The 24,893-nt window shown below is 42.1% G+C and overlaps 1 protein-coding gene across 4 annotated transcripts; it reads right to left on the bottom strand.

Moving 5' to 3' along the window:
* Nucleotides 1–5,073: 5,073 nt before the first annotated feature.
* mpp6b (membrane protein, palmitoylated 6b (MAGUK p55 subfamily member 6)) lies at nt 5,074–24,268 on the bottom strand. Of its 4 annotated transcripts, none has more exons than XM_034240833.1 (14): nt 24,134–24,268; nt 18,197–18,259; nt 15,769–16,025; nt 12,425–12,543; nt 11,693–11,845; nt 9,958–10,110; nt 8,869–9,096; nt 7,971–8,102; nt 7,775–7,871; nt 7,439–7,507; nt 7,197–7,358; nt 6,907–7,109; nt 6,643–6,771; nt 5,074–6,183 (listed from the first exon to the last, which is right to left on the bottom strand). In XM_034240833.1, exons 3-14 carry the CDS (start codon nt 15,896–15,898, stop codon nt 6,007–6,009), a joined length of 1,752 nt encoding a protein of 583 aa, XP_034096724.1. In that variant the 5' UTR covers nt 15,899–16,025; nt 18,197–18,259; nt 24,134–24,268; the 3' UTR covers nt 5,074–6,006. The 4 variants fall into 4 exon arrangements, with proteins under 4 accessions (XP_034096724.1, XP_034096725.1, XP_034096726.1 ...); XM_034240834.1 differs by having other exon boundaries at nt 12,443–12,543; XM_034240835.1 differs by lacking the exon at nt 15,769–16,025.
* Nucleotides 24,269–24,893: the final 625 nt, after the last annotated feature.

The following is a 24,893-nucleotide window of genomic DNA, read 5'->3' as shown; positions in this document are numbered from 1 at the left end:
TTTTGGGGGGTCGAATATTCGAATATACATTTGCTTTCAAATTCCCATCCCTAATGTATAGTAACGTCTCTCTGCCTCTCATCCGTCTCTTGTAGAGAAATGATTCCTGACATAAAGACACCTCTTGTAGAGTAGAACCTATTTTCTTAGCTCCAAATATTAACAATGAATGTACTTAGTGTGATCTGTAATATCATACAGGCTGTCCATCCAGTACATTTATACTCATGTTTGCCTCTTGTGTACAGCCTTTTCCTTTTGGGTGTTTCTCTCTTATTTATAGGATATAATAATAGCAGAAAGTATTACTTTCTTTCTTTTAATATTTCATTTATTAAGATATCGCCCACATCACAGCTGGTATCGTTCATCTTGTCACTGAGGAGGTATACAGGTCTACAGTTGCGATGTTTGCTACTGTAGTTTTAGCAGACAATGTTTCTCTCTATTTCCGGCATCACACTCGTGAGTTGCTGTAACATAACAGTTATGTATATATGATGGTTGCTTTGATGTGTGATCTTGTTTGCTGTTAGTTTTCAGCTTCTGCTTTATCCCCTCGGTCTGATATCCCTTTCAAATTCCTCCCAAGATCAGCTCACTAACTCATCAGCGCAGGGCCACTTGTTGAGTGTTGCTTGTGTTCCTTACTTTTGCTAATTGTATGACACAGCCGTTTTTTATAGATTTTAAAAAGTACATTTGATCACATACATGGCATTGGCTGGCTTCAGCCTACTTTTCCTCTTGTTCCTTGACAGTCATTATCATGCCAATGTCCACACCATTACCTGCAGCCATGTGACGCTCGGGTGGTGTCCACAAGGTCTTCGCAGTTAAACTTGACCTATATCATTGTTTTTATCTACACGTCTACATTATTGAGCACACATTTCAAACGAGCTACTGGTAGACCTGAGAGAAGAAGCCACATGTCCACCGATCGCAGCTACTTCACATTTTGGTGGTTTTATTTCCAGCTTTGTGTGGTTTACAAACATTATACCTGCTAAAACATTAACATGATGTTAGTATTCAGCCCTACAAACTGCAATGCTAAAGTTCAGCCTCAAAGAGCTACCAACATGATTTGATTACTGTCCACAGCGTGACATGCTTATGTTGTAACTGTCAGGCATCAAGTCATGATAATCGTCAGTGTGTGTGTAGGCATGTATGGACATTAACAAGTGACTTTATAGCCTCATAGACAACAAACTAAATGGGTTGGAGTAAGGATGATTGATCTCTAGCAGGTGTAAGCTAGCTCAAATGTGCGGGAGCTGCGACCGTTGGACCGTGTGTCTGTAGAGTAGAACTGTTACTGAGCTTCACCAAACCAATGCCATCCAGCTGACTTACATGTATCCAATGCAAGACTCGTGGGTATTTTTGTATTTTCAAAGCATTTCTAGTCTTCAGAATGACTTGGCTTTTTATTTACCAACTTGAAAAAAAAAAAAACTACCTCAGAGCAGTGTCGGGTGCTAGCTAATATTAGCCCTCATTTATAATAATGGTAACAAAAATCAAACAAATAGTTGTGACCAAACCAATACAAGCCAATATTGTGTGAGAGCACTGCTCTTTTCTTGAACCTTAATAAATGGAAAACCAAGTGATGGTGTTTGACTGGGTGGTTGCTTTAGTTGGTTACATTCTAGGGGACCACTTTTTTGTAATTGGGAGACTAATTGTTTCATGCAAGTCAAACTAAAAACCGACCGAGCACAACCTGGGACTCATGTGGGGAAGTAAAGTGAAATCATGACTGGAGCATAAAGTAATTACATCACTTCGTCGGCCATATTGAGGAATGTTTGTAGTGGCGGTGTTATGGAAATATGTATGTACAGCAATAATGTTGGTGCGTGGGCTGTGGATGATTAGTCTTTACAGCAGTCTGTCTTCTGAATGCAGGTCAAGGCAATGTTCAATGAACTATGAGTTAGCAGGACACTTTGCAAGTAGGTCATTTAATTTGTCTCAATATTAGGAACTAGCTTCTCCTGTTTTACCAGAATGTTCAAATAATTAGGTTTCATACTGGATATAGCCACTCCACGTTATTAAATATCTACTTTTCCCTGCCGCGTTAACCCAGTACTGCAATAAAACCTGGATCCCTGTTTTTTTTACTCTTCATTTCCGCTTCTCTTACAATATGCCAAACTCAACGCTGTTTTTATTGGGGTTATAAGATGTAGTTTTTGCATGCAACAATTCACAAAGGGAATATACACATACTTAACAATGTAGCAGAGCATTGTAGGCTTCAGCGAAAGGTACAAGGAGGCTGTGCGGCCATTAACTGCAGATTTTTGTGATTCAGTCTAAAAACATTCAGTGTGTTTGTTCGTAATCGTTCTATGTGTGCCTTTTTGTCGGATCTCTCTTCTCCATCTGCCCCAACATTGGGTTTGAGTCCTTTTTTAAAGGTTTGACAACATCTGCTGCGTCACATATACAAAACCATTTGTAATTATCCTGCAACCTTGCGTGTAGATGCTGCATAGAACGATCAGTATTTGTGTGTATGCACTTTCAAAGCAGTCTCAAAAAGAAATGAGGTTGGGCGGGAAGTAAAAAAAGAAACTGACGAGGTATTTTATGCTATCAATAGGAATTATAAGGAATATGATTTTGAAGAGCTTTTCTAAAAAGGTTGATATATCTATATATATTCATGGAGTACCTCATAAGCCTGATATATGCTGCATTGACTTTTTTTCTGTAGTGTACTTCATATTGTCCAATAACATTTTAATTTGTTCCCCCTTTTGGGAGGTTTGAATGTCACGACAGGCTGTGCACACGCCACAACCCGTAAATCTGATTCTCTTGAAACAAAAGAGTATGTTTGTGGCCAAATGATAACGTGTCATTTATGCAATTTCTACGCAAATCTCATAATCTCACTTGTAGCCACATCATATTTCTGTGCTCTGTCTTTTTGTTTGTATGTGTAGCCAAAAAAAGGGGTTTAGTTGAGGAAAGCGCACACCAAGCGTCCTGCGAGGCTCTGTGGTTTGACACGACTGTTGACTCAGGTATTGTCGTGAAAAAGGGCTGAATCTGCTGACTGTGTCCCCGTCCCAAACCTCCCCCTTCTGCACCTTTGTCTTAAAAATAGCCTTAGATCTACACGTGAGGTTCCTATTTGGCCTTAAAAGTTGAACAAATTATGCACTACAAATTCACAGCATTGACAGAGAGCTCGATTCCCGTTCAGACACGTTTCTTGAAGAGTTTGCGTCGCGTCATTATCTACCTCCTATGAATGTAGGGGCTGTCCTGGAGTTGTAGTGGAATGCAAAACTTTTCTCGCTCATTTAAGAAAGACCGAGGACAATCGGTAGTTTTAACAAATATAAAATGTATTGCCCTATTCATTCATGCGCAGATTCCAGGACACTCCATTCTTCTTGTTTTTTCCCCTCATTGGCCATGTTCATTTTATACCTTTTTTATTTTCATTGTAAGCCATGATGGAGAAGCAAAGTGACCAAAGTCTCTTGGCGCAGGCAGCGCTGCACAGCTGTGTGAATTCAAACCTCCCTTCATTTGTGTTATTCTGAGCTCGTTTTGAGTTGTTTATTTTATTATTTTCTATCTCTTTCTCCTCCCTTATTTAAACCACGACATGCCAAAACTGAATTTGCTGTCATTCCTGTTCTGGTTGGGGTCTTTATGTTGCTGATTTTAATTTGTTCACATCTACTGCTAAGCTCCTCGTTTCTTGTTGTTGTAAAAGGTGTAAGCTTTGATTTCTATTTTACATTTCCTTATTTTTGTTAACAATTTATGCTTACAGAACACAAGATATGCTGTAAACCCTGTTAGGACATAATGTGAATACGTATCACTTAATATAGTTCACTATTTGGCTTGACTGTAAGTTGCGTTAATTAATAAAAATGTTTAAAAACAAATTCTGATGTGACTTGTCTGTTTAATCCTTTGATATGTGTATGCTCAGATTGAATGATTGTATTACAATATAAACCTTATTCACAGATTTGACTCATAGTAGGAATTCACAGGTGTTTCTCATCACACTAACGATGTGTCAGCCATGCACAAACCAAAAGCCTGAAACCTCTAAATTAAGCATAACTAATTACATTTTCCCATTTACTGAACTTTTTTGACAAGACTAAATATAATATTCTTTGAGACTTTAAAGGGCTGAATATTAACAAATACCAATGGAAAATTGCCGTGTTATAGTCAAGTTGCACTTTTGACTCAAAACTACATTTTTACCAAACATTAACCATTTTGCATACACGGTACACTTGTCTGTCACCATTTATTTTAGTTAAAATTAAGAGATTTCACGTATGCTAATGTTTGATTAAAGGCAGTGTCTCTAACTAGTACCGGGTTTTCCTGTTCATACCGCAGCCTCTTAGCTCCGGAATCCGGTTCATTTCGAGCACCAAAAAATTGTCCGGCCAGAGCAAAAGCACCACATACGTCACGCTTACGTCGAGGCGGGGGCAGGGGCAGGATCAACTCCTGAACAACAACAAAAAAGCCGGCGTTTTATCCAGTCTGTACACAACGATGGAGAAACTTAACAAGCAGCAGTGGTCCACTGAAGAGGCCAGCTACCTACTGGGAATCTGGTCTTCCGAAGAGGTACAGAGGAAGCTGGAGCACAATCGGCCATTGTTGTTGTCGGTGTGAGCTGTGAGGGGTTTCCGCGTGGTTTGACTTTATGAAGCAGGCACGCAAACGGTTACGTCATGACGCAGCACCAGTCGGACTCTGGGCAGTGTGAAAAGGGCCGGAGCTAAACCTGAAAAGCTCTAGCACGGAGCTTGAACCGGAGTTGCATTGGTGTGAATGAGCTACGACTTGACAAGTAACATTTATCAGATTATATTACTTGTTTTTATCCAAAGCTCAATACTGTGGGCAATCCCCACAGGAGCAATTTGGGGTGAGGTGCCTTGCCCTATTTAAAAAGATGGACAATAGTGCTAGTTTTTACTCTTTTGTAGATGCTTTTACCATCTTGTCAAATTATAACCTATTAGTTGAATTACCAGTCACATTTAACAACAGTGCATTTCAAACTTTATTTGGAGTATGATCAGGACTTTGGCATACTGCAACACTTTAGAGTAGGACAATGAGGAGGGTTTCCACATTCACAGATATAAAACATTAACAAATTGGCTTATGACAGCAAAGATGACGGTCAATGACAATGTAGATGGTCCGACAGGCTGACAACAGGAGAATTAAAAACAAATCAATGAGTGTGACAAAACATAACAATCTACATGTATAAATCACCATACTGATGAAAAACTAGTATATGAAAACAAAACTAACAAAATGTATCGACAGACAGTTTGATCTTGCATCATGAAGTGTGAGGAGTTGTGCGTAAACAGGCCTCTTAACCTTCTTTCTTTCTGCCCAGTTGATCCTGTGGAGGACACTGACAGAAGAGTTAGGACCAGCTACATAAAAACACTAAAGGATTAAGTGGTTTGGACGTAAAAATAAAACGGTTACACAGGTCTCTCAGGCAGGGTAACGATGTGTGACAGGTTTTCAGGACAACGACTGCTTCCTTGTCTTCACACTGGAGCTCGGACGGTGATCATAAATCCCGGATGTCCTTGACGAATGAAACCAAGGGTAATGCCTACAAAATAACTTGACATGTAACTACAACAATAAATTAATGCAAAAATATGGCCCGAGTTAGTGCGTGACCAGATTTTTTTGTTTCATTCTCAATGAAATTCCTCATTGAATAGAAAGATCTTTCATAAAAAGTTATAAAATAAATAAGCACTCTTTCCCTTTGAGTTTTGAGTAGAAAAAAAGTTGCACAGCGTGCAGGCCCAAGAGGAGACAGAGCAGTACATTTTTTTAATTATTATTTATGTTATTTTGCAGAGGTATCTGTGCCCTCTGCTGCTCTTCTTTGGCCTTGTGGTCACAGACATGCTGGCTGGGGGGGGGGGGTCAGTGCGACCGTCCTCAGTACACCCAATTCACCGGGACCCACTGGGGTTCACTGCACAGTTTGTCTACATCAGCCTGTAACACCTCGAAGGCCTTGTCCAGGTTGTCGTTGGCGATGGTCAGGTCGAAGTAGTGGCTGTACGCCCTCTGGATCCGCGCGCTCTCATCCACCGTCTTCCTCAGGTCCACATCCTGCAACACAGCGCAGGTCAGTGGTGGAAAGATCAACTCACTTTTATGAGATTGTCGCTTCTTTTACATCAATTTGTAAATCGTCCAAACTTTAGGCGGGGATTATTGTTTGGGAGACAGAAAAACCTCACTTAACAATGACTACAATGTTTTTCTGTCAGAAAATATAAATAAATGATAAGGAATTGTTACAAGGACCGGGTTATGTGATAGTCTCCAACACTGCATAGCGCTAAAACAAAGTAACCATTTTGTTTTATGATGACGTGCTTTACTCTAGTGTTCAAAGACCATGGCTGACACAGAAGCAAATGCTAGGACTCCGTCTGTGAATACGCTCTCACCTAATCACAGGTGATTAAATGTATAAATCATGTTTTCACAGGGCGGTTTTTAGTTATTTAGGCTGGCTCAGTGTGGGTAAAGTAGTGATGATGTGCATGGGAGTTATTAACCTACCGTGAGTTGCTTAGTGGTGATGCCTGCATCCACCACAGCTTTGTGCATCGCCTTGAGAGTATCAAAATCTGGCGCTGCAATGAACACCACGTAAGGCATAAACTCCGCTGTTTTCAGCACCTTCAGAGCCTGGGGAGACACAAAGTTCAAAAAGGAATTATGTAACACGACAATATTTAGTTTTAAAGCTCACTACAATGATAATGCTGCCAAATGTTCTCTCTGAAAGGACCCTCAACACTTTTTTATCAAACCTCCTCTTACCTGTGGGTTGACGTCCAGGATGCAGGTGCGTCCCGTGCTCACCACCTCGTGGATGGACTCGATCTTGGTGCCGTACAGGTTCCCGTCGTACTCGCCATGCTCCAGGAACCGACCGGCTTTCACTTCCGCCTCCATCTCTGTCCTTGTGGTGAAGTGGTAAGAGTTGCCGTCCAGCTCATCGTCACGTGGCCGCCTTGAAGTGACTAAGAAAAAGCCCAGTTAAATGTAAAGATCAGTTAAAGATTTCTTTGTGTTACCAAATTAAGAGAAAGACCAAAGTCAGTACTTACATGGCATAGTGGTGCCGAAGCGCGTGGGTTGGAGGACCATCAGCCGGTTCTTTAGGCTGCGTCGGCCCACGCCCTGAGCACCAATCAGAACCAGCGTCTTCCTCTGGAAAGCTGGCACCTTCGCCACCTCTTCATAGATCTGTAGCTCGTGTCTGTCAAACTCTGTTGAAACACAGGCACAATTATAAGCCAATTAAATAAAAGATACTTAAGATGTAAGATAACAAAAAACAGCTCCTTACCTGCATTCTTGGCCGTCAGGTACATCATCTTCTTTTTCTTTTTTCCAGCTATGGTTCCACAAAGGATCCCTACAAAAACAAAGTATGCAGTTTTATGTCTATGCTATAACAGCATGTGGCCAGAAGGGGGCAGGCTTGGATCATTAAGTGTTTGAAACATTGCCTACTCAATTGCCATGAATCAGTTTTTAGTGGTAAAAGCAATAAAGAAGTGACAGTCTTTAGGCCAATCCATCATTTCAACATCAGGATTGTTAAAGAGAGAAACAGGAAGTGTGGATGTCTCAGCTCTAACGAAAGCAAAGTAGTGTATTAAAGATGCGCACACGAACATACCTGACCCATCAAAGTCTCGGGGGACAAAAGCTTTCCTCTTCTCTTCCAAGAACTGACTGGGTATCAGTCCTGTAGCCCCAGCGATCACATGGCACGCCTGGCAAAAAGGAAAGATCAGATCATGGTTCATTCTTTAAATCTCTAAGTCTCGTTAAAGTAAATGATGGACACACAGAGGAAATGGAGGAAAGCTCACCTGCCACCAGTTGGGATCCTCTCTGTTGACAATCTGAAGAATGTCACCTTTCTTGAAGGCCATCCCCGCCTCTCTGCAAGGGGTCAGGTTGTCACTTGCTGGGCTGTAGTCGAAGTATGGCCGCACGTACACCTGTGGCGAACACATGCACAGTTTTGAGTCTTTGCGGGATTTAATACATATTTATTAGCTTGCTTAGAATAACAAAATGCTTCTGGATTAAGCGATACATAAAAAGTACACAAACACAGATTCAGCATGCTGTCTCACACACTGACACAGTACCATCGGCTCATTCACACACATTATGTCTGACGTCCCACACTGCACTGACACAGCTGTTCACGCTGCGCCACAGCAGAGGCTTTGCCAGGAAGGGTAAGTGCTCTGGCTGATGTATTCGATTAAACAAGCAGCCAGAGGAAGCAATAAAACAAGCTGGTGAAATATACTGTGCAGCAGAATGTGATTCTGCATTATGTCTCATTCAGTTTTACTGCTCTCCATTCAATTTACAAGCATTTCCAAACTGTTGTGTTAGGGATGCAAAGCTGCTTTTCTTTTCTTCACTCAACCTCCATACCTAGTCAAAAGATTTGCACGCATGAGGGAAAACATCTAAAAATACCATATACTACTGTACTTTCCACGTGGGGGAGCATGAGATTACAGGAAGCGTGTGTGTGTGTGTGTGTGCAGGAGACAGAGGCAGCTAGTGTGACCCAGATAGCATGTGGAGTGTTAGTAATAGGGATCCCAGGGTTCACATTCCTGTGCAGGGGATTGTGGGAGGGCCGAAGGATGGATCACCAACTTTGAACCACTGCCCAACATCTGCCACTCATTACATAAGTGGCCCGTGCTTGCGTTTACATTAGCATCTCATCGGTGTGTTTACCTGCGGGGCGGCGGGAGCGTCTCGGTAGCTCGGGAGTATTTTCAGCGTGATTCCTCCGCTGCAGTCTTTGAGCATCTCCTGCAGCTCCGTGGGGTTGTTGCCGACGTCCTTCCCGTTCACTTCCTTTATGATGTCGCCCACATGGAGGAGACCCTGCTTGTCAATCATGCCCCCGTGAAGGATTCGAGCGATGACAAGGTCGTCTTTCTCCACACGAAATGTCACGCCCTGAGAGGGAGGAGATAGATATCTGATTTTAGCACACCCGAATTCACACCTTCACCCACAATCCTACTGTTCTTTTATTCTTTAAACTTATTCTTTATTAGTGATTTTCTCACATTGCCCTTTATACCCATTAGTATTCCAATTTAGATGAACAGTTTCTTTAACAAGGGGTCTCAAATCCAAGAAATTCAACATGAGAATATGAAACACTAAATGTATAGAAATCAAATCAATAATAACACTGAGATAGTAAATAACACAGGTATTAAACACATTTTTTTTAAATGGGGTTATATATAAGGTCATCCTACATATTAAATATTATAAATATCCATGTACCAGAATATTTCAAAAATAAAAATTCCTAATTTTAAAGAAGCCATATTATATTATCACACAGTCCAGTTCCTTTTTTTTTTAATGCAGTCTTTATAATCTTTCCATTATTAATCCCGGTTTCCTCCTATTACCTCCACCAATGGTGTCCATCTTTCTTTACAAGTGTTCCTCTGTAATCGTAGCATGTAATTTTTTCCCAATCCTAATGTTCTGACTATCTACACATCTTAGTGATTTACTTGGTCATTCATGTACTGATTACTCCTAGCCAGCCACACACACACACACACACACACACACACACACACACACACACACACACACACACACACACACACACACACACACACACACACACACACACACACACACACACACACACACACACACACACACACACACACACACACACACACACACACACACACACACACACACACACACACACACACACACACACACACACACACACACACACACACACACACACACACACACACACACACACACACACACACACACCAGCGGCTCTCCGGCCTTCTTTCGGATGCCAATCATGCGCACAGCGTCGGCCTGCATCAGCGCATTGTTCACTGCCGCATCATTGGTCATGTCAGTCGGGGGCGGGACTTCGTAGCACTTAGAAGCCACCATGTCGTGTGCCTCCAGTAGAGACTGAAAAAAAGAGAGGAGAAGTCATTTAGAAGGGAAATGATGAAAGAGGAAGGCAAAGGAAGGACATGTGTTTTTATTTATATAGCACAGACAACAAGGTAATTCAAAGCACTTAACATAAAAAGCTTTGAGCCAGGGGGAATTGAAAATGAAAACAACTTACAATAAAAAATGCAAGGTTATAGTGCAGTGTAGGAAATTATAATTATTTTGTTTAGTAAAAGGCAGCCGCAAACAGAGGATTACATGTAAAACAGCTAAGAGTTACAGCTTTAAGGGAGTTTGTTCTAGATTTATAGTTAACGAAAAAGCATATTCTAGTCTTATAAATAAAAAATGGCAGCCGTGTTAACTTAATATATTCAATGGTTTGGCTGCTATAACAATAAAATGTCTGGTATGACACATATTAGAAGACTATTCCTGTGCAAGTACAATTACTGAGACAAAGTACTGACTTATTTTCAATGTTTGCTACCGTGACGCTATGTGCATGGCCCTGTAATTGTATCTAGTGGCCACAGTTTAGTGTTTATAGAAAGTTACATTAGCTTCCTGGAATGCTGAATCAACAAAACCACTACTTGATGTTACAAAGTTAAAAATCGAGAAGATGGTGGATCAGTGACGCAGGCTAAATGCAGTAACAAAGTCATCTCAGGGACAGACAGTGAAAAAGGCTTTTAACAACATATGGTAATTGTCTACTTTGCATTGCTGCGGCATCTGTTTGTTTTATGGTCTTCTGGGCTTGATTTTGCAAAAAATTAAACATGAACATCAATCTGTTAAAACACTTAATAAGGTAGTCCAAGATGTGCCTACATGTTGGCAAAAACTAATCATCTAATGGCTCAAATCCAAAATATGGATTACCACAAACATTTAATCAACTAATTATTGGTTTGCTGACTGTCCCTCTGTATCCATCGACCAACTGATATACAAGCCTGTCTTTTGAGATGCTACCAGCACCTTTTTTAAAACAGAAATGTATTGGTGAAGTCTCTGAAGTCAAACTCAATATTTGATGTGATATCTGTTTCCCTCATTTCCTCCCTAACCCGTCTCTCCCTCCCTCCCTCTCCCTCAGTAGGTCAACAGGGGCTTATCCTTCAGCTTACAGCACAAAGGGCTCTGATTGGCTCAGAGGCTTCGCTTGGCTCAGAAGTCTAACTCCTATTAGTCGAGCCTGTGTAAAGCCGCTGGTAGGTCCGAGGGTTAATGTTCTATTGATGCATAAGGAAGGTACAGAAAACCCCCCCCGTGCTACTATAACTCCAGGCAAAACATTACAACTCCAGGCTGAGATAATGTTTAATGTACTATACATTTCTTGATAAAAAATATCAAAACCTATCTGTAATTATGGCATTTAGCTCCAATAAAATAACTTGAAAAACCTTTGTGAGGTGTGAAATGCAAAAAGGTTGCAAAACTATTATCTACCAATGGGTTTCAAATGTCACTTGGCACATAACTTCCCAAAACTGAGTCAATACTCCACAAGCAGGAGTATATACCACATGTCTGTTTTACTTTAACCCTCGTGCACAAGATCAAGTGTTTGGCTCTGCCTCACCTGGAAGTGTGGCTCCTGGAGGATCCTGGACAGTTCGGCCGCACTGTTGTCTTGCACCTTGAGATTGTTTATCTCTCCCAAGATATCCGTCACCAGCTCCACATTGTTGTCCTGCACCGCCTCCAGCTTCACTTCCTCTAGCTGCTCGTGAGCCTGGGGGAGAGAGACAGGCTTAGGGAGGACAGATCTCAAGAGGTTTTATTTTTGCTCTCTTGTAACTTTGTGTGTTAGGATAGTAATTGTCTGAATGTGTGATTTTGGATTCTACATACACCTGTATGACTGTGGGAATATGTTGTTCTGTGAGCTGCCTTGTGTTACAATGTTAAAAGTCAAAGGACCTTTTTTATATAAAATAGCAGAAAACAACATCAGCATGTCCTCTAACTGAACTAATTGGTATACATCAGTGATGTGTTCGATCAAATGGGGTGTGTGTGTGTGTGTGTGTGTGTGTGTGTGTGTGTGTGTGTGTGTGTGTGTGTGTGTGTGTGTGTGTGTGTGTGTGTGTGTGTGTGTGTGGCGGTCTTGCAAACACATGCACTGGCAAAAAGGCAAAGACAGTATAAATGCATTAGTGCCGTGTGCAGACGCAGGAGCACTCTGTTAGTCAAAGCCTTACTGTACTTCAGCACAGCAAGCAAAGCACTGAGCAGAGTGTGTTAGGGGGGGGGAGCTTGGAGGTGGCAAGCGGTTAGTCTGCTCCCCCCGAGCTATGTGTGTGTGTGCTACCTGAGCCAGGAGACGTACAGTGGGACTTTCCATGATGCCGCGCAGGAAGAGAAGGTCGATGTCTTTGGCGCCCGTGGAGGTGGGCAGCTCCCGAGGATGATCCGACACCTGCTGCATGGCTGGATAGACGGGTGGAGAGATAAGGAAGATAGAGACATAGAAAAATAGAAACACAGATAAGGAGAGTTACCCGGGCGTGAAAGTCATACAAAGCATAAACACACACACACACACACACACATAAGATAAGAGAGAGAAGTAAACACTGGCGTAATAATGTCAGAACCAACCTCTAACTTTTATGTTACTTAGGCCAGCAACTTAACATGATTTCGTTATCCATTAACCTGCAGATTACTTTCTTGATTAGTAGTTTGGGTTATAAAATGTCAGAGAATAGAGAAAAATATCCATCCCAGTTTGTCACAGTCCAAGTTGATGTCTTTAAATGTCTTGTTTTATATGACATACAACAGAGAAAAAGCAGGATATATCTTCATTGAGAGGCTGAAATCAGCATTTTCTGCTATTTTTGCATTAAAAAGTAATCCATTAACTAAAAAGCTGGTGAATATTTTTCTTTTGATTGACTTAGTAATTAGTCAGTATTGTTGCAGCTCCAATGTTACTCAATTATTGCTAATCTACACGCAAATGTTTTAAATTACAAGAGAAATATCATACAAATATATCATTATATCATGGCCTTGAGAAGTTGTTGCTACACAGCCTTCTCCCCCCCCCCCCCCCAAATATATCAAAAATAAAGCTCCATCTGGAGAATCATTGCATCTGGTCTGTTCACAATAACCACAACAGCATTAAAAGTCCAGTGATAAAAATCCCACATGGACCTACATAAAATGTGTATAGGTTGATTTCTGAGAGATGTTCCTACTTTGTTGAGTCTTGTATTAAATGTGCACACAAACAGAGATAGGTAGAGGTGTGACTGCAGGTATCAGCGAGATAACGCCTTAATGCCAGGGTCTCAAAGCCCACATAAGCCCATTTAAGACACTTAAAGCTCTGGGAACGTGTGTGTGTGCATATCTGAGTCAGTATACACTTATGTGGGTAGTAAATATGTCCAGTCATCACATATATACAACATATTTACCCTGCGATTATGAACCTATGATTATCATCTTTAACCTTGACTCAAGTCATAAAGTCAAGGCACCTATATAGTCCTATATAGAAAAAGGTGACACATTAGTTGCTGGTTTGAGAACATACATGGGATTTGTGTATTGTGTTTCAGTGTGAGAGTGAGTGTGAGTGTGTGTGTGTGTGTGTGTGTGTGTGTGTGTGTGTGTGTGTGTGTGTGTGTGTGTGTGTGTGTGTGTGTGTGTGTGTGTGTGTGTGGTATGGACATACTATACCACAGACTGTAAACAACATACTGCATATACAAATATAATTGTAACGTTTTCAATGCTATTCACTATCTGGTTTAAAGTACAAAGGAAGTCAGTTAAACTATTGTTTGACATTGATTTATTTAATATCCAAGTTGCACAGTTGTATGATGAAGAAAGAAGGAAGGGAGCTTACAGGATAGAATAGGTAAAATATAAATGCAATTTATCTCACAATGAAGCAAAGACCTCCCAGTGTCTTGATAACCACAGAGCAGAGAGACTGCATAACCAGAGGGCTCCATGCAAAAACAGCCCTTAAATATTTATGATCCTCTTAAAGAAAGCCAAATGGGGCAGAGACGTTAAATCTACTGCAGACTGTTGAGCCTGTGTATCCATAAACCAATTTGTTTACTACATCATGACACACTAACACAATCCATAACTGAATGCATATATAAAATGCACCAACTCAGTTCCTCTGGGGACCCAACACGATGTTTCACTAACTACAAAAACATACAGTAGGGCTGTAATTGTAGTAAACACATCCACACATGTGCAAACACATAAACAAGCGTTAAACCACCAGCCTCAAACTCACTCAATCACACTTATAGAAAATCGCAATACGATTTGGAGGATTATGTGTTTTCCTATTTTCCCAAGATGTATCCAACTGACTTCAGCAACATCTGACTACAAAAATACACACACACACACACACACACAGCTGTATCCTGGGTTTCAGTGCTTTCTGATGACCTTTCCCCACCAGGTCAGCTCTCTGTGTCACTGCGTCCTCGACCACAGGAATGTTTGCTCATCCACAGCCCCCCCCCCCCCCGCCACGTGTACTAGTGTGTACGTTACTCATGCTAACAAGCAACCCTGGGATGCTTTTCTATCCTGAGAGAGAGTAGACTATGAGAGTATGAACTAAAGCCTCCTACCTGAAGTCTGTATAATCCCATGAAATATGGCATGGAGATACCACCACCTACGAGCCTCCTGCTAAACCTTGCCTGAAGAAGTTGTAAAATCTAAGAGATTACAGCATTTGACGGTTACAATAGTGTTTTCATCTACACATGAATCATCCTGCTTACCTACTCTTAATTCCCGTCTCTGTCTGCAGTCTCTTTTATCCTCCGACCCCAGCCTCTGTCCACCTACCAGCACCGTTTGCTGTGAATGCCAATGCAGAGCCTCCCTGCTTAACAATTCCTAACTCTCTCTCTCTCAATGCTACACATTAAAAATTAAATAAGAGGTGCATCTGGGCTGACACAAAAGTCTCCCACACCAAAAAACACTTTTATTATAATGTGATTTTTTCAGTAATGAAGGTTATGAACTGAACCGCTTCCAGGGAAAATAAGCAAGCAGTGCATTTAACCAAGGTGACTCACATAGTTGCTATGTGGTATTGTAAACAGGCTTAACTAAATTAGAAGAAAAAGTTTATATATTGACTCAGCTAAAGTCATGGAGCTAGCTAACTAGTAGCTACAACTTAAAGCTAATAGATGGATAGTAGCATTTGGAAATAAGGAATAGTAAGTTTTTCTGTTTATAATAGTTCACATTAGCTAGAAGTTATTGGTAAATATTTGAAATAGATTGATGGATAAACCTGTAAAAAAGTAATAGACACTTGCAATGGTTGAAGTGTCCAGCTTTTGCCACTAACAAGTGGTAGGCTAGTCCATGTAAAAATGACTTAACCAACATTAACATTGACAATAAATAATTATTTTACATAAATAGTAGTGTTAAATAACATCTAATTTAAAATTGAAATTGAACAGCTTTGGGAAATGATGAAGATGTTTTTAAGTTCTTCTGACAGAGCTGACAAACTCGACCGCCTTCTCATTTTACATGAATATGAATTCATCAATCAAAACAAAATCAAAGACTGCAGAATCTCTCCCCTCCCTGGTGGTGACACCCCGCCTTTCCCTCCTCTTTCCTCACCTCCAGACGTATCTGTTCCCTGGGTGGACGGCACTGTAGGGGGCCCCTCCGCGCCAGGCTGTCCCTGGGCCGTCACCTCCTCCTCTTCCCGTACCCCATTGGGACAGGCGTCCTCCATAGCTGTGACCATCGCCAAGCCCTCCTTCTTCCTCTCTGCTGCCTGAAGTACGCTAAGGCTAACCACTAGTGAGCACCAGCAGTTCTGCAACTACGTCGTCTCTCCTCCAATCGTTGTCTTGTCTGGCACTGCTGACCCGCTAAACTCCCAAAAACACAGAAAGAGGCAGAGAGAGGAGAGAAAGAGAGAGGATTGAGGACATAGGAATGAGAGAAGCAGGAGACAAAAAGAGAGCGACAATAGAGTGGGATTAAGATCAGGGGATATTGAGAGACAAGGAGATGCAGAAGGGAGGAAGATGAAGGGGGGGTTAAGGAGGGAAAATACTAATGTAAGTTCAGAAAGACAGGTGAGAAGACGGAGAGAGGTAGAAAGCTGGAGGGCACACACAGATGTGGACATGCGTTCAATACTTGTCGCTCGCCTCCCTCCACTCTTTAATACCTTCCTGACCATAAACCCCCCTCCATTGGTCACACACACATAATCCCACAATCCTCTCCTGCTGTTGAGGGCTTGCTTGAATACCCCTCCTCTTGTTTCCCCATCCTGAGTCGAGTCCACACACACACACACACACACACACACACACACACACACACACACACACACACACACACACACACACACACACACACACACACACACACACACACACACACACACACACACACACACACACACACACACACACACACACACACACACACACACACACACACACACACACACACACACACACACACACACACACACACACACACACACACACACACACACACACACACACACACACACACACACCACACACACACACACACACACACACACACACACACACACACACCACACCCACACACACACACACACACAATGTGTCATTATGTAAGTAATCTTACATAAGTGTTACTGAAGGGGGCCTGACCCTACATTCCCTATTCTCTTCCTCCTTCTTCCTCTCATTCACACTGCTCCATGGCTCGGCTCGACAAAAGTGATATGCCATCTACCATATCTACAGATAGCACGGTGAAGAACCACTGAAAACATGTTTTTGTTTTTTTTAATATTGCAGAAGCTCAACAGATTTGTTTTGGTGATCCTTCAGAAGAGGCACCATCCATCCAGAGTCATCAAAAACAGGCCCCTCCCACAGCGACACAGCTGTGCGAGGGGCGCTCTGAGGGCTTTAATCCGCCCCGCCTCTCCCTCCCTCCACCCACCCTCAACATGACCATTCAACCCTTCCCCCTATTTTAGGACCATGGGATTTTAATCCGGCCACGAAAGCAGGATTACAGAATCTCTCTCTCTCTCCTTTTCTGTCCAACCAGTCTGATGCTCTGCCTGCTCTGCCAATGTGCACTAAGGGGGCGAAAAACAAGAGCCTATTTCCACAGAGTTTAACTGAGGCAGAGCAGCTGTGTGAGGAGGAACAAACCTAAGTGACTTGTTTTCTCCAAAAACAAAACAACACGGGTAGCCGACACAGATTTTAGGAAAATCACTGATCACGGAAATGTATGTAGGAAAGCACACTGGTTTGTTAAAAGATAAGCCTGTGTGAGAAAGAATGCTGTTCCCTTGACAAATAAAATACTGTACCACCAACACAATAAAATGGTACCAAACTAAGAGATGTATCTACCTCTCTGGATCAAAGGCAGTAATGCTAAATGTGGTGTCAGAAAATGTGTTATGAATGGAAAAGTTCATGTAAGCTTAAAGTCAGTATAATATGTCAGATTTGTCAAAACTTTGGAACAGGGCCTGCCTGTTTAATGTGCTTATTAAAAAAAAAACATGATGGACGAAAGCAAATATGTTGATGGCAGAAACCAAACCAACAAATCTGGGACAAAACGTATTGTTAAAACGTTCTGAGCAATAAAATACATCCTCTTTGTAGCGTCCATGTGAAGACTTGAAGCTCATGGACACACCAAAGTCTGAAGAGTGACTCCTGAACTCGGGAAATGGGATGAATTAAGGAGCTTGTGCAGCATAAATAGATCTTTGTTATATAAAACTGATATTTCACAGTTTTAGATGAATATAAGCAAAGGAGAAACTATTGTCAACTGTGTAATCCTCGTGGACATATTAAGACACCCGTCCCCCAAACAATAACTGCTGATTCTTTGCTTTCTTCAAAATATTTTTTAAGAGCAGTGATCAGCACATCCTTGCTTCAAAGCGGGCCAGTCCTCCCTCTGAACAGACAAAATCATGTCTGCCAGCAGAAACTAAGTCTCCAGTGTGTCAGTAGTACTGAGGAAGAGGCGGGGGGGGGGGGGAAGTTGTGTTTACCTGTGCCAATCGGTGTAGCCTAATCCCGGTCCTACTGGCTGCTCATCGGTCAACTGTGAAGAACTGAAGGGAGACAGAGAGATGTGTGTGGGTTAGTGAGACCATCTGCAAATATTCAGTCCCACTTGCACTCCTGGCTGCACACCAGTTTTCATCATTCCTCAAAAACACGCTTGAGCATTCAGATTCATGCTGTTGCTTATCCCTCACACACACACACTCAATAACTCTTCTTTTTCCCAGTGGATTATCGGTTTCATCTATCTGTGTCACCGTCGTCTCCTGCAAGATATGAATCTTGTCTGCAGACTGAAGCAGTTGTTCGTTGAAAGCAATGCACAGTCATCCAGAACCGTTCATTGTCCTCCGCTATTCAAGGATGCCTGCATCCTCAGCTGGCACCGTGCCGTCAACATAGTAAATGGCTACGAGTCTCTGAAAGTAATGACAAAGCAGTACGCATTCATTACCAGAGAGCATCTGCTCTCACTATCAGTTACAGACACAGGCATCCTCGCCTTCTGTGTGTTCATGGAGAACCAGACCACTATATTAGAGGGACATTATTATGAGCTGACATTGGCTTATCATAGATACCTCTTTTTATATTGTAAGCATTGGTGGATGTTAAAAAAACAGATGAGGTACAGATGGAAACTTGTAAGAGATGTGAGGGCATGTTGAAAACAAAAATAATTTCAGCCAAGCAGGGTTCAAAACCATGATCAATGTTATCATCGGCAGTTCACCGACATCTGAGCAAACTATATGTGCTGATGACTACTGGGAAATGCTTTAAAACAAGCAATTAAAGTAATCTGAGTTTGGATTGCTTTGGGGACTGTACTAACTAAGTCAATAATGAACTGTCAAGCTCAATAGTTAGAATCAAATTTACTCTCTACATTTGGTCCAAAACCAGAGTTAAAAAGGTTATTTCCTTATTTCTTGTGTTTTCTATTCATAAGTGACTCTAAATAGGTGTTTGAAACAAAATTCCTCTCATAAAACTGAGTCTGGCAGTGCTAAAACAATTTATGCTGAACTGCATAAATAAAATGCAAGCCAACAAAAAAAACAATTAAATAGTGTGATAAAAACATAACTGATGCCTGCTGGCAGCCACAAAGCAATACATTATCGCCCTGGCATGCTTCATTTCTTTTCGCCTCTTTTTATTTCCCTCTGTTTCCATCTTTCTCTTCCAGAGGAAATGAGAGATAGTGTAATGGCTAGATGTTCATATAAAAACCACAGGTTCTAGCTGCTAACTCTTGAAACAGTGTATAAAGGCATCCACTAAATATCTTAAAATGCATAATATTGGTATATCTTCTTAGTCTCTCGCATTGGCCACTTATCCCTCGACTCTAAGCTCCTCTACAGTCGCGATAAACCATCAAAATTGTTTCCAAGGGACAAAACATTTACAAGGTGATTACGACACACAGGGGATGTTTACTCATCATTGATTCACTATAATCTCTTGTAGCTTTTCTGGGGTCTTTTCACCCATCATGCTGGAGCTAATTGGGCTCTTATTGTATGAGAGAAAGAGAGAGGAAGAGAGAGTTCGAGGTCAATTCATTACACAACACAGATTACAATCAGGCACGGCACGCTCATTGGAAGTGAAAGATATCCTTTAGAGGAATGTTAATGGTGGCAAAGCTACCGGTTCAATTCCTCGGCAAATCATCCGGACAACAGGGAGGGGGGGGGAAGCCGGGCCATGACAATCAAAGGTCCGAAAAAGGAGGGAGGAGAGACGGAAAAGGTACAACCCTAGCAGAAAAATATGGGAGGGGTCACTACTGGCTTTTAGGCGATTAATAGAAATGCGCTGAGGGAGTTGGGAGAATTTCCGAGGACACATCCAGAGCAAGAGAATGAGGAAGAGATAAAAGGCGGTATCCTTAAAGATTAGATGGGAGTTGTAGCAAAAGCCTCTCAAATCTTGGGGAGGCTGAGAGGGAACAGAGAAGAAAGAGAGGTGGGAGTGGTCGTCGAATACAGACACCTTCGTAATCTGTCTCGCTGTGCCAAGAAACTGCCAGGTAACTGTAGTTCATCTTGTAATAGGTGCACCAAATGAAAATCTTTTTATATCTAGATGTCCATAGATGCTTTCTGTGAATTTGCATTTCCTGGAATAGTCTAGAGAGTTTGCATGTCAACGGCATGTCATCCAAAAGACTACAAACTGTGTTACAACACATCATCGAATTTCTCAAAAGCCAAGTCGATTTTCTCACATTAGACTCTCAGCATGCACCAGACTAAGGACTCCCCTGATATCCTTTAATCACCATTACTGTCCACTCCTCTGTCCTTCTCTTGGGTCAGAGGGGGAAATCACGGAAGTGGTCATCCAATCCAAGCTGCCATTGGCTGGAAGGGACGAGCCAACAAACGTCCTCCGAGTACCCCCTCGTTGCCAAGCACTCAGATGATGGACAGCTCATGGAAGCGGGATTACGGAGGGATCAGAGGGTTTGTTTTTGTACAAAACATCAATGCTGTCCTCACATGTAAACCTGTGTGTGTGTGTGTGTGTGTGTGTGTGTGTGTGAACATGCACGCTATTAAAAGCACAGACAAACATCAGCTGGCCCTGTGGTTTTAATTCCTCCGGACACATTTTGTGGATTCATAGTCTCAGATGGAGTATGATGCTAAATCACTGGGGGTCATGATACACAAATAAATACAGACTGAAGCCCAGAGAGCATCCTTCCTGGAGTTACCATTAAATCTGTCTCTATATTCTCTGCACATCTTTTCTGTGCCTGACAAAACCTTTCCCCCGCTCTGTGCTGATCTCAGAGCAGCCGTCACTCTGAGTTCCTCTCGATGACTTGAGAATCACAAAAGAGGCCAGTGAGCTCTGTCCTGCCTGGGAGCTCAGATGTCACATCATTGGCTGACTCCAGGGGTAGCAGAGGGTGATAATTAAACTTGCTCACACCGTATTACGCCACCATGGTAGTGAGTGCTCGAGGGGGCACGCGATATTCAAGGAGGCAGTGAGTATTTGTGGACGTATGTGTGTGTGTCTAAGGACTGGCTATTCATATAACCCCCACCATAACCAACCCCATCATGTCTGCCTCCAGACAAACTCTATGTAGGTCACTCCATGTGTTAACACAGCTGCAGTATGAGGATTACACAGCCACCCCAAGATGGACCTTTTAGCAGATTAACATCAGCACAATATTTATTATTTTCTAGTCAGTCATCTTTCTATTATTGCAGCATGTCACAGAAAGTTCATAAATCTGCTCAGTTTCGGTAAATGTTGAGTTGTAGCCACCTTTCTGCTGATTCATGCTTAATTAACCCTGCTCTACACCTGACCCTGCAAACTAAATTACCACAATGCAACACAAAGACATCAATTGTTGCATCATTGCAATGTCCTGCATCACCGTAAATGACCTCACTCTCCTCCTGGGTGATGTTCTAGCTGGTGGGGTGTCTGTGCTTTCCACGCAGCTAGGGATGATATAATTACACCGCCGTCCGTCCGTGGCTCGACGCCGAACATGCAGTGATCTTAATAATGAGCACCTCCTGACATAATCTGCGCCTGCTTTTCCTCAGTCTCTCTCCCTTTCCAGCCTCCGGTAACTAGTCATTAGTATTAAGGAAAAGATAGGGGAGGGATGGGGGAGGTGAAGTGATGCAACATGACTGCAAAGTTTAAAATATTTGAAAATGTATGTTGGATGGTGAAAATGTGAGTAGAGCCGTGGGAGGAAGAGACAAGGAAAATAAATTAGTCTTAAATGAGTTTAACCAGTGCCTTTTTCTCTGCTCATCTTGGCAACACATGGCTCTCCTCCAGAGTTATACTAGAGTGTGCTGCTAAATGAATGTGATTCTGAGCTGTTAAACAATCTCAGTAGACTACTTTTCATCATATGCTGATTATCTCACATAAATGTGTTGTATTCATCCGGATTAGTCTGTTGTTGTCGGTGGGATTTTATTCGAGAGATGAGTTACATATTCTACATTTCTGTCTTTATGTGGTGAAAAAGAGAGGTGTTTCCGCACATAATAAAACTGTCTTATATGCAACATGGATAAAGTCATTGTTGATCTGCAGTGGTTTACATCCGAAAGGCCTTGGTGATGGACGAGATCTGGCGAATCAGCACTATGTGCTGAAGCAAAAACTGCCAAAATATTTGCCTTGCAGCCATTCTTACACACAGCTAATGTTCCTCTCTGTACAGGTTAGTGATTTATTTGTGTACTTAGGTGACAGAGATGCAATTAGCTCATGATAAATGTGATGGGGTTAGTTGTGTATTAACTGGGGAGGCTTGATTATAGTTGTGTAACAACCGCTATGATACATGTGTTTTTCGTAGCCTTGCAGTGTGAGTCACCCCAGTGTGTGTGTCTACGTGTGTTTTCCTTTTTTCTACCTCTCTCCTGCTCTACTCCTCCCTTCTTTTTCCTGTACCATCTTTCACAACTTCGGGTATTAATAATGGAAAAGTAAAAGCTCTGAAAGTTGGGTTTGGTCCCTGTATGACTCACTGACAACTCTCAGGCACTGAGATGTTCGAACATTGGGAAGAATGTGTTTAACTTGAAATTCGTGTTGTCCTCCGTACTGCTGACAGGAAGGGATATGCATATGAGGGTGGAGAAGTCCAACTTTGTGTCTTATTCCCGCTACTTCAGCAGAACAATGAAGGTCATCCTGGATCCTGACTCAAAAGACTGCTTGGAGACTACAGATTTACTCTAATGTACTAAACTGTCCAGGTCTCCTTCCCTTCCTCCCTTTGTTCCTCCTATTAGATTCAACAAATTTGATTAGGGTTTCTGGAAGGAAGACAGAAAGATCCATAAACTCTAGTGTAGATGCAACAAGACCCATGCTCTCTGGTAGTAGTTCCTGGCTGCCAGGAAGGATCCCCAAGGATGTGCATGTGCATGGGCTTCCCCCATCACGTGCATGTGGCTAAACTGCTTATAAGCCTTTGCCAAGTGACCCTGTGCTCCTCTGAGCAGAGAAGATTCATTGAGAGCTGAGAGTCCATTCTGATATACCATATACGAGTGGTTTCATGTTTCGATTAAGCGCTCAAACAAAGTCGTTCTGACATCGTGTTAGTGCATTATGATGAGGCGGTGCACTCGTATATCTCAATGAAGGACACAACAAAATCAATAGGACCGTCTGGCTGCGTCTCTGGTCGGCCAGTATGTGCCACACCACGAATCCCCCCCCCTTTTTTCATTTAGTATCAACTTAAAATAAACACAGCTTTGTTCACAAAGTTTTTCAAGACAACTAAATGGAATGTTCTTGGTGTGTGTGACCTGTTGTTATGGTCTCTGTGTTTAAAGCCCACCCTTTGCTGGTAGATGTTGCAGTCTATCATTTCGGGACTGGCTCCCGCTCCTCATCCTTTCAGCATTATAACCTGCAGCTCTTTCCTCATATCTTCCCATTCATGGATCGACGCCACGGTTCTGACGCATGGTCACCTCTGTGTGCCAGATTCCGTGCGCTTGAACCGTGCGCCTGATCCGTGCCAAACCTCTGCACCGTGTTGACTGACCAGACAACTGTACATTTACACCGATTTCACCACACGTGCGGCCATTTTTTGTTACCCATCCGAGCCATTGTGGCGTGCGCACACTTGCAACTACAACCCATCCGCTGTATCCTTCCTCATGCAGGAAAAAGGAAAAGGTTCCACAAAAGGCGCCCAACAGAGTGATATGTGTCTGATTAAAGCCTGTTCCCACAGCAGAGCGGGCTCTATTGGGGGGTAAACCTCCCCTTCTGTCAAACTCTACTGCACCTCAAACACGGCAAAGTGTCTTTGTCTCCCGTTTGAACGCAAGAGGATGAATGAATCCAAATTATTCACAACAGAAATAAGATCACGAGCCTTGACTTACCTGTAAATCGTGCTTTTGAGTTCGCGGTAGACCACCGACCGTCCCGGTTGGACATTCAGGCCCCCAAACTGTCTGTCTGTCCTGGTCCCGCAGCAGACTACCAGAGAACACGACGCCAATCAAACGGCCACGCCCCGCCTCCTCCCCTGACGTCATACAGCATTGACCAATGGCAGCCAAGGTACTCGCTAAGTGAATACATTGTAGCATTTTCACAATGTCATACAAACACTCGTCCATTCACATAAATACATGTTAGCGTTCTGACCTTTATACACTCTATGGTTCTAACAAATACATTAAGCCTAGGCTATGACAAATAATGTTAAAGTAGGTTTATAAGTATAGCTAGCCTATGTATGTATAAAAAACTATAGGCATATTTTTTAGTAAAGTATATAAGTAAAATACAACAAAACAACTCTAAACCTATGCACAGGCCATGTGCTAATAGACCTACTGGGATTTGATAAAAGTTTGAAAAACTCCCTTTAGAAAAAAATGAACAAAAAAATGACAATAAATGAGGCTAGATATGACAATAAATGAGGCTAGATATTATTAATTTTTGCAAAACTGGCCCCGGTAATGGTACAAATCTCAACCTGTCGTACAATGGACAGCTTCCCCCCCATCTATGTATATACTCGCATTTTAGACTCTGTTACTAACTGTATATCTGTAGACTTGGTATGTCTTAAATGTCCGGTTAGGATGTATTAGAACGAAATCTAAAATGAAAATTGTAAATAAGCAATCT

Source organism: Gymnodraco acuticeps, unplaced genomic scaffold (genome assembly GCF_902827175.1).
Source record: "Gymnodraco acuticeps unplaced genomic scaffold, fGymAcu1.1, whole genome shotgun sequence".
NCBI lineage: Eukaryota > Metazoa > Chordata > Actinopteri > Perciformes > Bathydraconidae > Gymnodraco > Gymnodraco acuticeps.
This window is presented reverse-complemented; position numbering and strand designations above follow the sequence as displayed.

What these genes read in the sequence shown, in the direction of transcription:
- mpp6b (XM_034240833.1), bottom strand. Translation starts at nt 15,898, where the DNA reads ATGGTCACAGCTATGGAGGACGCCTGTCCCAATGGGGTACGGGAAGAG. An exon ending in AGGATCCCAACTGGTGGCAG is followed by an intron (nt 7,872 to 7,970) that starts GTGAGCTTTCCT and finishes CCTTTTTGCCAG; the next exon opens with GCGTGCCATGTGATCGCTGG. An exon ending in TCCTGGACGTCAACCCACAG is followed by an intron (nt 6,772 to 6,906) that starts GTAAGAGGAGGT and finishes GTGTCTCCCCAG; the next exon opens with GCTCTGAAGGTGCTGAAAAC.